At 41.8% G+C, this 15,290-nt stretch overlaps 1 protein-coding gene across 1 annotated transcript in view; it reads left to right on the plus strand.

The window, feature by feature from the left end:
* Positions 1 to 2,555: 2,555 nt before the first annotated feature.
* WWTR1 (WW domain containing transcription regulator 1) overlaps positions 2,556 to 15,290 on the plus strand; it is an 85,489-nt gene continuing 72,754 nt past the window's right edge. The window contains exon 1 of the mRNA XM_075761815.1: positions 2,556 to 3,259. Within this exon, the coding sequence (XP_075617930.1) occupies positions 2,868 to 3,259 (392 nt within the window). The 5' untranslated portion in view covers positions 2,556 to 2,867. The remainder of the gene's footprint in view (positions 3,260 to 15,290) is intronic.

The raw sequence follows: 15,290 nt of genomic DNA on the forward strand, positions 1-15,290 counted from the left end.
AATAATGTTATTGTCTTATTTTTTATAATGTACAATCTTGTAATTAGAAGAAAGAAGTAATTATAAGGAGGTTTTCTACATCACATTTGTGCTTTGGTTCCTTTATCACTTAAACCAATCCCACTGTGATGGAAGTGTCATTGTCTTCCATGGACTTGAACATACTGAATCATTTTCTGTAAAAGCCGGTGGTCATATCCTATTTTTGTGTCCAAAGAAGGAAGTTACTATTTTCTAGACAAAGAATAATAACAACAATACAATGAGAACTTATTCTTACAGTTTTAATCACTTTCAGATTAGCGGAGAAAGATGCTTTAGCCTACACCCAGTGGTGTAATAGCAGCTGACTGTATTACTCGGTTAAAGTGCAGCTGAAATACTAACATCTTGCTGAAGACAACAGTTCTAGCTGTAATAAATACTGCTTAGGTTTAGAAAAGATGTGCAAATACTTACTTATGAGATGCCACACTGTCCTATGGAAGTGGTCTAATTAATGTAGATGAAATGGCACCAAGAATGAGGTTATCAGAGCCTTGCCTGGAATAGGCATGTCATCTGGAAAGGAATATAATAGGTGGATGGGTGTGTCTTTACTCAAGGATACAGAGGCCTGGAGGAAGCAAAAAAGCGCTTGTAAAGGCTGTATGAATTATCACTCATGTTCAGATCATTATCAGTACAATAACCACATGCACACACACACACACACACAATCATCTAATATCCAAAGGTTTTAAACAAACAAACAAAAAATCCAGAACAACATTGTATGTACTATCTGCATAAACCTGGAGCAGATGCTGCAATTAGCACAGCTATCTGAGCTAGTAAAAATGCTAGCAAGGGACCCAGTAAGGAAACAGTAGGAGAATGGTACAAAAGATAGCATGGAAAATTCTCAGGGAGGGAAGCATAAACAAGTCTCAGGAGTACTGGGTTTCCTGACCAGAAATATAGCAGATGTGGGGAAAAAAACCCCAACAAAACAAAACAAAAAACCCAAGGAGGAGATCTGCCTAGCCAATGGAAACATGAACAGGAAACGTAAGGAAAAACAAATGACAGAGAATATTTGTTGAAGCAAGGAAATCAGGAAATGCACAAACAAGATCTGTTCCATAGAGCTAGATGATCCTAATCTGGAGTTCACGTACAGGCTTAAACTATGAATCTCAGAAGCTATGTTACCAATACCAAATGTAAGACTGATCAAGGGACAAAGTAAGTTCAGAAAAAAATGACTTACCTAAGACTTTTCTAGTGTGGACTCTGATTACTGAGGAGCATGTATTCTTATCTGTCAGTATAGCCTGGACTCTGTCCAAAATGCAGAATTAAAATGAAGAAATGCATTACTAAAATGAAGTGCTGTGTTTGTATAGCCAATGTATGATTATCTGTACGTGTGTAGTCATAAAACCAGCATTGACGTTGGCAAGTGAACAATATTATTCTTTACAGATGCAGCTACTGAATTTAAGCAAATTCTGAGTCACATCACCATTCAAAAGTTGTTCCAAGCGCACCAAAAAATGGGAATATAATTGTATGTATTACATTTAAGCCTCGGGCATGCATTTTGATTACAGCTCTGGCTTCTAGCGTAGACTAAATAGAAGACAAGTGACTGTGAATAGGCGGTCAGGATAGATCCATAAAGTATCCATAAAGGATTGATGATACAGCTCTGCACTGAATTCATACCTGTCAGCAAAGGGCTAAACCTTGCCTAAACTACAACAAAGTAGTTGTAGTCCATGTCACCATGAACGCTTCCTTCCTTTTTTCCCCATTACGTGGCCACTCACTGCCATCCATAGCATCACTAAGTTATGCTATGAAGCTTGCATGTGAACTAATTTCAGCATAATTTCGCTTCCAGAAATTAGTATCACCCGCAAACTTCCTGAATAATGGCTTCAAAGCAAAGCAAACTAGGTTGACAGAAATTCAGTTGCATCAGGAGAGAAAACGCTCTAAGATTCCTTCAACACTAAAGCAGCGCTTTCAACTGCCCTGCGTGACGGGGAGGTGCAGCTGCTCGGCCTGCCGCGGGCCCCGGGCGATGGCCGGACCGGGCCAGCTGCCCCGCCAAGGCGCCGGCACCGCTCCCTGGGGAGCGCCTGGGGCCTTCCGCTGCGCGCAGGGCTCCGGGCCGGCGGCGAGCGGGGCCGCGGCCGCCGCGCTCACCCGGAACGCCCCGCTCGGCCCCCACGGCACCGCCTTCCCCGGCCCCCGCTAACTTCGTGCGGGACGGGGGGCAGCGGCGGCCGGAGGGATGCCAGGACACCGGCGGGCGCTGAGGGACACCTCGGCGGCCCCTGACCCCGGCGGGCTCTGAGGAACACCCCGCCCGCCCCCGGTGCCGGCGGGCGCTGAGGGATGCTCCGGCGGGCCTGAACCGGCCCAGGCCGTGTCCCCACCGCGCCCGAGGACCCCTCTGCTGCGCGGGAAAACCGCCCCCGTCCCGCAGCGCCTGCGAGAGCCAAAAGTTTCCGAGGCCGTTGCATAACTGCGGGCGGGGCGGGGGCCGGGCCCGCGCCTCTGAGGGGCGGGCGGGAGGGGCCGGCGCGGCCCTCGCCCCGCCGCTGCCCGGCGCGGCCCGGCCCGGGGGGAGGGCGCCGCGCTGCCCGGGGGCTGACCCGCCCGCCCCTCCGCCGGCCGCCCGGGACACCGACGCTGCTGGCGGGGGCGCAGAGGCACTTCCCGCGCCGCCCGCCCGCTCCGGCTGAGCGGCGCCGCTCCCGCAGAGCCGTCCGCTCGGCTCCGAAGGGCACGTCCTCGGCGACGGCCTCGCAGCGGGGCCGGGCCGGCCACCGCCTGCCCCTGGGACGTCTGCGCCCGCCGCCGCCGGGTGGAAGATGAACCCCGCTCCCGCGCCTCCGCCGCCGGGGCAGCAGGTGATCCACGTCACGCAGGACCTGGACACGGAGCTGGAGGCGCTTTTCAACGCGGTGATGAACCCCAAGCCCAGCTCCTGGAGGAAGAAGATCCTGCCCGAGTCCTTCTTCAAGGAGCCCGACTCGGGCTCGCACTCGCGGCAGTCCAGCACGGACTCGGGCGGCCCGCCGCCACGGCCCGCCGCCGCGCAGCACGTCCGCTCCCACTCCTCGCCCGCCTCGCTCGTGGGCTCGGGCGCGGCGCAACAGCACGCGCACCTCCGCCAGCGCTCCTACGACGTGACGGACGAGCTGCCGCTGCCGCCCGGCTGGGAGATGGCGCTCACGCACACGGGACAGCGCTACTTCCTCAAGTGAGGGGGCGGCGGGAGCTCCTGCGCTCGGCGGGCGGCTGCAGCCCCGGGGCGGGCGCGGGGTCCTGGCCCGGAGGGGAGTTGGAGTTGCCGCGGCCCGGTGCGCACCGGGGGAGGGTTGGCGGCCACGCGGGGCGGGTGTCGCCGTTCCGGCCGGACGCGAGCTGCGCCGTGAGGGGACGCCGGGGCGGGGGGCAGCGCCGTGAGGCAGCGCCGTGAGGCAGCGCCGCGGCTTTCCGAGTGCGAGGTGCGTGCGAGACGCTGCTTCCCACTTCACGGGTGGGAGGAGGAAGAGGACGGAGGTGAAGCGAGGCGCCGGGCGCGGGCTGCGGGGCGGGAGGAAAAGCCCTGCCTGTAAACTGTCGGTTCCGTACTTCTCTCCTGCTTGGCCACACGTCCAAGATTCAGAAACTAATTTTTTAAAAATAAGTTCCGTAGCAGTTGTTGCAGGGGGTTTTCCAGACTGACCCGTTGGAGGTGAAAGGGGCTGTGGATGGGGGAACTGCGTAACCCGGGTCTCCAGTCCAGGCTTTAACGGTGAAACCGCCGCGTTCGGGTCCTGGGCGGCTTTTCACAGCGGAATGCGCCGCTGCAGTGCAAGCGGTGTGTATTATATTTATAGCATCCATATCTTTAGGGACACGGGAGGAGGCTTCCTTATTTTAGTGACAGATTTTGAGAAGTGTGGTAACATAGCTGCCTGTCCCTTCTGGCCAGTAATTTTGGTCAGAGTGTTGTATTTATGACATCTGGAATTTGATTCAAAGCAGTTTACTAGGCCTGAAGATAGGTAATAATTGTTATATGTGGTAAGGCAACAGTACCTTATTTTGGTAGATTCTGTATCTCTGCTCCAGATTCATTGCAGATTGAGTGGCACTGAATTAACCTGGTGAATATGCAGTGACAGAATGTTTACCAATGAAATAAAACATTTACTGACAAAGCATCTGCCCAAGGATTTTGAGGGAGTTAAACTGCCAGGGCTACAGGAGATCATTTACTCCTTTACTACAGCCTTCCCCATCAGAAGAGTCGTATCTTGAGTTCGTATTCAATCATGTGCGTATGTGTATTCAGCCATTATAAATGGCATATAGACAGTGCACGATGGGACTTGGGAAAGAGAATGTTCACTGTTTAGAAAAATTAGTAAATGCATCATGTACATGATTCTGTAATGATTTCTTGGCCTTGTGGCTTTGGAATCTCCAAAGGATTACTCAAGAGCCCCAGTCTTCTAATTGTTCTGCACAGAGTTTAGATTTTTGCCTCTCATCACACTCTTGACTTACTAGCAAAGCACGAAAATACGTTTCATTTCTTTCTGCCATTCTGTATGTTACTTTATATGGTTTATAATACTGGGTGGACATGTACCAGGGTCCGAGTTAGGACTTTTTATTGATTTGGTTTACCACCTGAATGAGAAGATCTTGTTGCTCTGCACTTTGCATAGATTTTTCTCAATGGAACAGGGCAGAGAAGCAGCAGCTGACTGATAGGAGTGCTGTAACAGATCATTCGTAAATAAATATTTTATATAAATTCTCACTAGGGCTTGGCCAGCAGGTGTTTTCAGATACCTCTGGCTAAAAATTACATAACATACTCTTTGTCTGCTGTTTGGTTTTTGACAAATATCAAAATGAGCTCATCTCGTTTCACCTCCCTATCACGCATTTCTGACATAGAGACGGAGTTTTCCAAGCTGATGGATTCTTGTTGCTTAGGCCAAAAATGCAAGTCCTTTACAAAACAAAAAAAAAAGCTATGGATAAAAACCCAAAGCGTCTTTCATTTTTTTTCCAAATCCTATCAACAGTAATATTCTGATTATCAGCATCCTTTTTATATATAAAATAAAATTTTCATTGTGTGTCTAATTTGTTACCTAGGTTAGTCTTTGTTTTGTTTCCCTAGTTTTATTTATCCAACAAAACTTTGCTCATTTCTATAAAAATGAATTGGAATAATGTATCTCTCTATACCTATAATGTATCTATTTATACCTCAGTGCTTTTGGGAGTAATACTTAGCTATAATATAATCACATATGAATTACAATATTTTGCAAGTGGTGTAATGTTTTTCAGGTGAAAATAGAATTTTCTGAAGAAACTTAAAATTGTTTATGGAAAGCAGCATTTAAACCTATGTGCAATAATACGTAGGGTTCGATTAGATCATGTGCTTGAAAATCCTGTTTGGTCAAACCAGGCATACAAGGTTACATTTTCCTATATTCAAGGCCTGTCTATAAAAAACAAAACAAACCATTTCTTTCCAGCTTAATGATAAAGATTTGTTTATAGTCATTACCAAAGAAAATCGAGGAGATTTAAAAGCAAATAGCCAAATTATGTCCTGTTACAGCCTTTATTATCTGTTAAAGTTTAGAATGCAATTTGTTGTATTTAAACATATTTTCAAGAATTATTTAACAAAAGCAGTGATGTGACTTTCAATGAACAGTGAGCTAACCTTGTTGACCGGGAACCAGCTATAACTTGAAGCAGTCGCACTCCTGCGTGTCAGTTCCTGCAGAAATTTTCTGGCTGTGACTGGAAGAAACATAAGTAGCCTGGGGACCACTCCACCCTGTAATTAAATACCAAACTGCAAAAGTGGGGGGGGGATGGAAAACAGACTAATGAACGCTCACTTACGGCAGTGTTATCTAAAGCATTTTTCTGTGTGTGCAGTGTGGAAAAAAATTTAAGTGTGATAAAAAGGGTTTCTGGAAAGACAGGCAAACTGCCTTGCGTAGCTCTTATGTTGGTAAGTGGGAATATCAGTTGCGTATTGATCCACATGCTGAGCTGTGTACACATATTCTGTAAAAAGAATTTTTCAAGTATTACTTTCCACCGATTTGTTTTTCGGTGGAACGGCCTCTTATTTCAAATGAAGACTAAGGTTTTAATGTTTTCTCAGTGTGTGTACAGTGCTTCTTGGTCAGACTCTGATTTCATTCCAGAAGGTAAACAGAATATAGAGAGTAGGCGTTTGCACGCAACAGATTTGTGAAACTGTTGCCGCTGTTATCTTTATCACAGTGTGTTTTTTAAAATGCTACAGTGAACATTTGCCATTCCAGGACATACTTGTCAGTAAATCCTGCTCAAGGGGGAAGAGGGCTAATTACTTTTAATATTTTGTTTACTTGATGTGTTCAGATTTTTACTGCTGGTTCTGTTGGTGGAGGAGCTCGATTTAACACATGGTCAGTTTTGTATTATTGAGCATGTTCAGCAGGACAGCAGGAGAAGGAAAGTAATGTAAACACTATGAAAATACTTTTTTTCCTGAAAATGACAAAACAAGTAATATTAAGACAGTTGAAGTGCTCAAGTGATTTCCAAATATAGGCTTTCCCTGCAAGCCTTTTGCGTTAGTTCTGTAGAGATTGTTATTATTTTGTATTGATGTTGTGCTTGATGCTGTACAGTATTCATAGTGGAGATACTTTTCTGCCTCAGACATGGGGGAGGAGATGCACAATGCATGAGACAGTTACTCTGTTGAGTTCTGATAAAAATGTGGAAAACACTAACACCTTCGTACGACACTTTTGCGGTAGTGTTCCACAGTTATGACCGCAGTTGCTCATGGACGTGATGCATGCCCTGTCAGGTGGGGCTTACACCGAGGTAGCTTGCTTTAGTCCTTGTCCAAAAACGGTGCAAAGCAAGAGGCCGCGTGTCCTCGCTGGTTTTGGTGTCATGTGTTAGAAAGAGACATTTACAAAGGCATGCTGCTTTTAGAGCATTTAATCCACACTTGCAGGGATTCGTGTGGATTTTTCAAGTGGCACTTAGTGCCTGAACTGCTCCTCTTGCCAACATCCCTTTATTACGAGTAAGTTACAATGTGCAGGTGTCGAGATGTATTAGTACTAATGACTTTTATCTGGACCGAATGCATGTATCCACTATTTTAAAGAGTTCCTGACAGACAGGAAAGCTGTGATACCATACCAAAGCTTAATTGATGAAATTCAACTTTAGCTCACCTTTGTAACTCATTTTACAGGTGCTTAGGAAGTTCTGAGATTGGAACGTACGCATCAAAACTGAATTTGCAAGCTGTGATTAACAGCATTAGAGGTCTATCTGATTGCTCCTTTAACTGGAAACTCTGGTTCAAATGCTGTTTTGATGATGATGTTATAAATCCAGAGAACTTCCTTCATTTTTGTGCAATTGAGAATTGGTTTTTATCTTCCTGCTTCCTGGGATCAACACAACATATGGAGTAATTTCAGCCTCTTGATTCTGAGGTTGGGCCAGATCTCATTTTGGCAAAACTTGAGTGATTTGGCTTTGTCTAAGGGACCTCTAGTGTAATCAAATAGGAGAGAGGGTCAGCACGTGAACTCCTCAGACATATGCAGTTAGGTCATTTAATTCCTACAAATTAAAACATGAAATACATGAAATACAAACATAGGAAAATAATTTAAGATCAGAAATAAATTGTTATATTCTCCTGATTTAATCATGTCTGGTACTATCTACAAGCAACAACAATAATGGAATTTCAAAGTTGTCTCTCAAAACAGAGAGTTAGTTTGCTAGTTAGTTTATTGCAAATATCAGGCCTTGATAGGATTTTTGCCCAATTGAGGACAGAATAAGAATTTCAGAAATTGACCTTATATGTTGTTCAGGAATAACTGTTTTGTTTCAGTACAAAATATTGTCTAAATGTCTGGTAAGGGAGAGTTAGATAGATAAATTTTAATATGCTCCCAAAATTAGGTGTGTAAATTTTAAAGTAGAGACGATAGAGTTGGTAATCACAACAATATTTAATAAGTTTTATTAAAGAACTGTTGATATTGAAAGTTATTATTGGAACATACTAATAAAAGCCATAGACACTAGGCCATATTCTTGCTGTTACATACTTCGTAGTCTGCTTGGCTTCATTAGAATTGCATACCTATGACTCCAGTCACAACTTGCATTTCAGTCATCACAGCTTTAAAAGTGTCTCAATTTAATATGTATGTACAGAATGCAACCATATTTGAGATACCTCTGTATAAGCTTAATTTAATTACTGTACTTGGCAAATAAATAATAAACACTGGCAAAGTATAGCCATAATTATTTCATAATAATCTGCGTACAAAGTTAAGATCTTTGTTTTTAATATTACCTGAAAGAAATGTTGTTTCTGGGTAGTTTTAGGTGCCTTTTTGATTTATAATGTTTTCTTATCGGTATCTTCCACTAAATAATGAGTAAGTGCTCATGATTGTATTCAGCTTGATATGTAACTTGATAGGAATGTTCAGACAGAGCAAACAGTAAAGTTCATGTGACCACCTGAAAGCCTACACTAGTTTTTTGTGTTTGGGGTTTTTTTTGTTTGTTTTGGTTTGGTTGTTTGGTTTGGGTTTTTTTGGGCTTTTTTTTTTTGAAGATGTTAATTTTAGATTTTAGATGAACTCTTACAAGTGCATTTAATCAGAGTGTATATACTGCCTAAGAAAATTCTGTATGATTAGCTCATAAGTACATCAGTAAAACAGTACCAACATGGATTTATTAATTTATTTTTTTATTTTATTTTGTTGATTTGAAAGGTTTAATAGATTAACTTTCATATTCAGTGCTACATTAGAAGTAGTGAATTGAACTAAAACCAGAACTGCAATGGTCCCCACAGGGGAAGGAAAAAAAAAAAAAAGTTTGACTGTAGTAATTTAATTGCTTTTTTGCTTCTGTCAATGCAAAGGAGTATATATATAGAAGTGCAATACTGAGAAGTAAAGAATAAAGTAGTATGCAAAATGAATGGATAATAAATGTGATCAATGTGTTATGCACAAAGTGCAAGCTTGGATAGGTTTTCTGTACTGTAAGTTATAAAGTTGAAAGTGAAACAGGTGTAATTAGTTCTTTTCTCTTACAGTGAATTGTCTGGCTGAACTGTTTCATGGGTTGAAAGTTGCATTTTGAGTAATCTTTGAAGTTCTATTGCTTTTAATTGAGCACACTTGCTAACATATTTTTCGGGAGAAGTAGGGCTGAACCATTTACTTTTTTTCTGGTGATCAAGTCAAAATTCACATTTTGTGTATGAAAAAAGTTTTGCCTATATTTGGTGTTGCATATATTTAACTTGGTAAGGACTTAAAATCATGTCTTTTGTAAAATATATGCAACTTTAAATATAGACTGCATCTTCATTCACAGCAGAATGGAGCTTATGAAGCATTTTCACTGACTTTCGATTGAATTTGGTGAACTGAACATCCTTCTATTTAACAGGAGTCAGGCTCTGTCATACATCATCTGATCCTATGGTGAAATTTTTAATTGCAAAGCAGGTCTCAGGACATTGTATGTGCCATATATGTTAGACTATCTGTTCTTTGTATTTTTCTGTAGCTTACATTTTGATAATTGTTGGGCTATGATAATTATTTACCCAAATTATATTTTTTAATACAGAAGTTAAGAGTAAGTTTATGTGTTCATTTGCTGACAGTAGTTTACACCTAATATCTTCAGATTAATTTTCATTGAATCCTAGACTGGTTTGGGTGGGCAGGGACCTCCCAGCCCATCCAGTCCCAACTCCCTGCCATGGGCAGGGACACCCTCCACTAGCCCAGGTTGCCCAAAGCCCCATCCAGCCTGGCCTTGAACACTGCCAGGGAGCCAGGGGCAGCCACAGCTTCTCTGGGCAACCTGTGCCAGTGTTTTAAAACTTCATGTTTTCAAACTAAATAGTGAAACACCAGGTGGCCTAGTAGTTTATGGAAAGAGCTTTGTAATACAATACCCAGATTTTTAAAGATCAGAATGTCAGAAATATTTTTAATTTAACATATAATGGACCACTTTTGGTTCATGAGCTTAAAATTTTGGGTTTGGGTTTGGTTATCCCACTGTTTTTGAGGTAACTGCATTTGTTGCTGAAGGCACATGAATGTGTCAGGCATTCAGATTTAGTTACAACAACAACGGCCTTATAGCAGAAATCCAGTGATCCTGTTTCTAGTGTCTTTGGATAGTCCTGTTCAGAGCTGGTCACATCTTACTGACTGATAGGTGTCTATTTTAGATCTTGACTGAAAAGGGCTGGTGAAAAGAGCCGAACTTGGTGGTTTCAGTTGTTGTGTTTTAGACCGACTGTGCAGATCTGCTGCAGCCAGAGCGATGGATGTTGTTCATTGACGCTGGTTGTAAATGAGCTGTTTAACAAAGTCTGCTTTGAGTACTACCAGTAAGATCTGCTGTGCTTAAGCTTACAATTTACAGTGAGGTGAAAAAAAGTTATTCGTATGTTTATTTAACTTTGTGGAAATTAAAGTTTTTCTTCCCATTGACAATTACAAATATTTGGAGTAGATTAAAATCAGACTGATTCACTGAAGGAAATTTTGACTTGGATAGACAAATAACTTCTTTTGATATAAATTTATAAAGCATAGCTGAAAAGAAAAATTAAGCTAATTTCTATGTTGATGTTGGAGTCCCTCTTAAAAACTTTAAAAACCACCACGGATCTATAAGCTACTTTTTTCCCTCTGAATTTGGTAGTAGGAACTGCTGCGGAGTTTCAGATGAAAGCTAATAATTATTCATTTTCTGGTCCAAGACAGTGCCTTTTCATGATCAATAGACTATTTTCTCAGAATCTAAAATCACGTCCCCTGTGGTACTTAAGAAAATTTGGCGGTTAATTGGTGCTTAAAATATGATGCTTAATAAAATCTGAGGATGAAAGCAGATCTGGAATAAAATTGCTTCAAGGACACCTTCAATTTACAGGATGTGATCCAATTCCCTCTCTTGTTGGGATTTCTGAGTTAGGATATAAGCTACCTTTTTGACTTAGCTGTGAAGTGCCAGTGAAGAAGGCTTTAAGCAAGGCTACGCTGACCCTAGAAGAGTTACCAAGAAGGTTTTCCTTTGAGGCACTGTTTAAGAAACTTACTGTAAAGGACTGTCTAGACACAAAAGTAGCACTAAATATAGGTGTGTGCACTTCTAAATGATTTATGGAAATCGATGACACTGCTATACACACTATTGTGTTGATATAAAATTGGATATATTGGACTGATATACACTTCGAGGCTAATAAATGAATAATGTGCATGCAGAGAATTGCATTGGTTTAATGAAATTCGTCTTAAATGAATCCTTTATTCTTAGTGATAAACCCAAAGTCCAGGAGTATTTGTGCATTAATGGATGACAAGTGGCATGCATCCATCTCATGATACAACTTGAAAATACAATTGCTTTATGCATTAATCATTAGAAAAGAATAGCAATTAGCATATTTTTAGAAAGATGTGTATAGAATAGGTACAGGTGTTAATTAAGAATGGTACCATGAAAATGTTTTTGGAACCATCTGAGAGGTTATTGGCTTTACTAATGGTTTGGGTTGCTCAAAGAAAGAAAAATGAGCAGTAGGTTTATTTTCATAATTTTTGTGAGCTGCTATAGTCAATATCAAAAAGATGGTCTGCCTGACCGGCCTCACACTGTAATTGGTAAATAGGCAACAGTACACAGAGCTGTCTGCTTCCTAAGTTGATGAATGTGTCCAACTTTGAACAGGTTTGACAATGTAGAATCTGTAAAGTCTGTCCTTTCTGGCTTTTTACTGCTCACTCCTTCAAATCATGTTGGAAGAGTCGGTGGTTACGCTTTGACTTGTTTCCTGTTCGGATGCTTTGGATGAAGTTGAAAATTGGTTTTACCCATAATTCCGTCTCTTTGATTAAGGAGGTTATTACAGGACAAGAGCTTCTTTGTAACAGCATATTTAGCGCTCAGGGGCCTAGCGTGACTAGGAGATACAAATTGTATGGAAGCAATTAAATCCAAAGGAAATGTCATGTGGGCTGAATTTCGACATACAGACTTGTGGCATTTTGCCCCTTCATTTTAGAGAGAGAGAGAGAGAGGTGGGATTGATGTGGTGTGGAGGGGGGGGGTTGGTTTGGGGATTTTTTTACATTGATTAAATCAAAGTCCAGATCTAGGGCGAATGCTAATGCCTGTGACTGTTGTATGAACTCTTCAGAATGTAAAACTTGGAACGTAGCACTGCACTGCAGTGTTCCCTACCTATGACTATTTTTAAGGCAGATGTGACTGAAGCTACGGTGAAGAGACAGATACAGGCTTGCTTAGAGAACTGAACAGAATGTATTGTGTTAAAACTGAAATAATCACTTAGAGTGTTACCACAAATTACTACAATATAAGGGGAGATGTGAGAGTTGGCTATCTTGCATTTCCTCATGGCTCATAGCATGCACATAGGCAGTTAACAGCATAAGCGCAGCAGTGGTAGAGCTGCAAGTCCAGGCACAGCTTTTCCTGCAGTAATTTGTTTGTCTGCCCATACCATGTGCAACATCTGCTGGCCCCTCACTTGGTCATAATGCTCCTTTTTGTTCATTGGGTATTGATCTGTCCCTAATCCTTCTAGGGTTCGATATTGTGACCGTCTTTCAGGTTTATGAATAGAACAGGCTGTCCAGGGACGTGATTGAGTCCCCATCCCTGGAGGTCTTTAAAAGACGTGTAGATGTGGTGCTTAGGGACATGGTTTAGTGGTGGGCTTGGCAGTGCTGGGTTAATGGTTGGACTTGGTGATCTTAATGGTCCTTTCCAGCCTAAATGATTCTATGATTATGAATGGTACATTTGAGTTTTAATCCGTACCACACGTAATGCTTTTTTCTACCTGTGATTGATTTGCCTAGTCTACCCACTGTTGTAGTTTTTACGTTCTACGTTCCTGTTTTTCAGTGGTTGATTGGTGAATGATGGTGCAAGCGTTACACGATGAAGTAACAGTCTTCTGTCAAGAAATTCTTAAAGGTTGTATTAAAGTGTGTTGTGTTTCCAAAACCAAAAATTGTGTTTGAACTGTGAGATTTCTGTTTTTGTGAGATTCTTAAAGGTCACTAGCAGTCTTAAATTCTGTGTGGGTTATTTTTCTAAGAAGTTCACAAACCTTGATTGACATGTTTTCTTAGGCTTCACCTTCACTGTGAAGCCCCTAAATACAGCAGCATCAGACAAGGAGGAAGTAGGAGTCATTGGGAAGCTGACCTAGGTTGAAGGAAACAGCAGTGCAGTTCCTGTTGTGCTGCGGAGTGTGACTCAGGAAATCACGTAACCTCTCTATGCCTTCATTTGTGGTATGTAGAACTAGAAGAATATGTTTTCCCACTTTCTAGTAGTTCATGTGAAATAGCACGTTAAAGTTGGAGGCACTAGCACGAAACTCAGAAGTATCTATAGTGATTCTGATAATGCAGGGCATATGCATTAAAAACGCATCGGCGTCTGTTCTTGTCCATGAAAAATTTCTGTGTACTGAAGCAGATTTGCTCCATGGAAGTTCTTATATTATAAGCTTACATCCTTTTGCAGTGTTACCGTTCTAATGGGATACAAAGCTTGTGTTTCCATAGGGCAGCTCAGACTTTAACCACCAGAATAGTGCAGTCATTGGTGATCCTTTACCATTCTATCAGCAGCATGAGTTCAAAATCCCTGGAGAGGACTACAGATTGCTCTTTAATATCCTTCTCCTGTGGACTTGTTTGTAAAAACTAGCTATAGTTTGTGAAAACTACAGCAATGCTCCAAACAGGTTTGGAAGTGGAACAGAATTTTTCATAGGAGCAGACTTCACAGATGTGAGAGGAGGGCAGCTTGCCCAACTGGAGTTTGTTAGATTTACAGACCATATTTTCAGTGGTCTCTTTACCTGATAAATCATTTGGGGGGTGTGGGTTTCTAGTCTCCTTTTTAAAAAAGGAAGAAAGAAAAAAGAACAACCCAAGCTGTTTCGTGTCATTTGATTGCCTAAGCAGCCTTTTTTTACGCATTAAGGTGCAAACGCACATGATGTTTTCAGAATTTTCTCAAAATATGGTATTTTCAAAAGCTTCAAGAATAGAAGTAATTACCACTTGAGAAAGACTTTGCATTGTCTGCTTAGTTGGACAGTTTGGACAAAGGTAGCTTTTCTAATCTTAACGTCAATTGTGTATGATTTCTTTTACAGCCACATAGGACCTTACATTGTGTGGATACACTTCTCTGCAGCCTCTTGCCAGTGCCATTATTCACCTAGATTAGATATCTGAGGACTCAAACAAAGCAGGCTTTGCATCAGTAAATGGGTACAGCCTGCACTCTGTGATCATCACTGTACAGCTTTGTGGGGAATGTAGTAAAAGGTCAACATTTTTGAGCTTACAAGAGCAGAATTTAGTGTGGGAGTTCTTCACAAAAGGTTTTTTTAGTTCACATTTGGTTTTGACACTACATTTTCCTAGTCATGTTTGTCATTTTACTCATTCTACTGTATATATTTAAACAGAAAAGTAACTGCTTTTGCCTTGAGAGGTTAGGAAAAAACATTTTTTTGCAAATGGATATGGCTTAATTACATAGGCACATGTCAAAAACAAGGATTTGATGTGAAGTTAATGTGAAAAATTGTGGACCAGATTTAATGGTGAATAAATGTGTGTATATGGCAATCTCCAACTCCTCGAACTGCCATGGCAGCCCTGCTAGCAGGAGGGTTTGTAGTGATGTTAGTGATTCTTACCATCCCTTCATTACTGCAGAGGATGTACCTAGTATAATTTTTTTTAAACAGCCATTCCTTTAGTGAGACTTTTCCAGTCATGGGATGATCTCACAGATGCTGCCATCACTGTCTCTCGGCCCTGACATCACCTAACTGGTAGATTATAATTTTAGACAAAACTAATTTTTTGCAGAGGTGGCAGAGGGTTGTGCTTCTTTATTCGTGTTTTATATTTGGCATTTTGATCTTTATCTGCTACTGAAAGACTTTATGGCAGTGGAGAATTAATAAATTATGCCACTGCAAGAGAGTGGACAATGTAGAATTGAATAACTAGAGTAAAAGAGATTTCTGGTGAGACTATTTACAGCTTGTTGAAAGTGGAACATGAAATGATTGATATTTAAGATAATTTAAGGTTTTGCTAAAG

Source organism: Balearica regulorum, chromosome 9 (assembly GCF_011004875.1).
Source record: "Balearica regulorum gibbericeps isolate bBalReg1 chromosome 9, bBalReg1.pri, whole genome shotgun sequence".
In the NCBI taxonomy this organism is placed as follows: Eukaryota; Metazoa; Chordata; class Aves; order Gruiformes; family Gruidae; genus Balearica; species Balearica regulorum.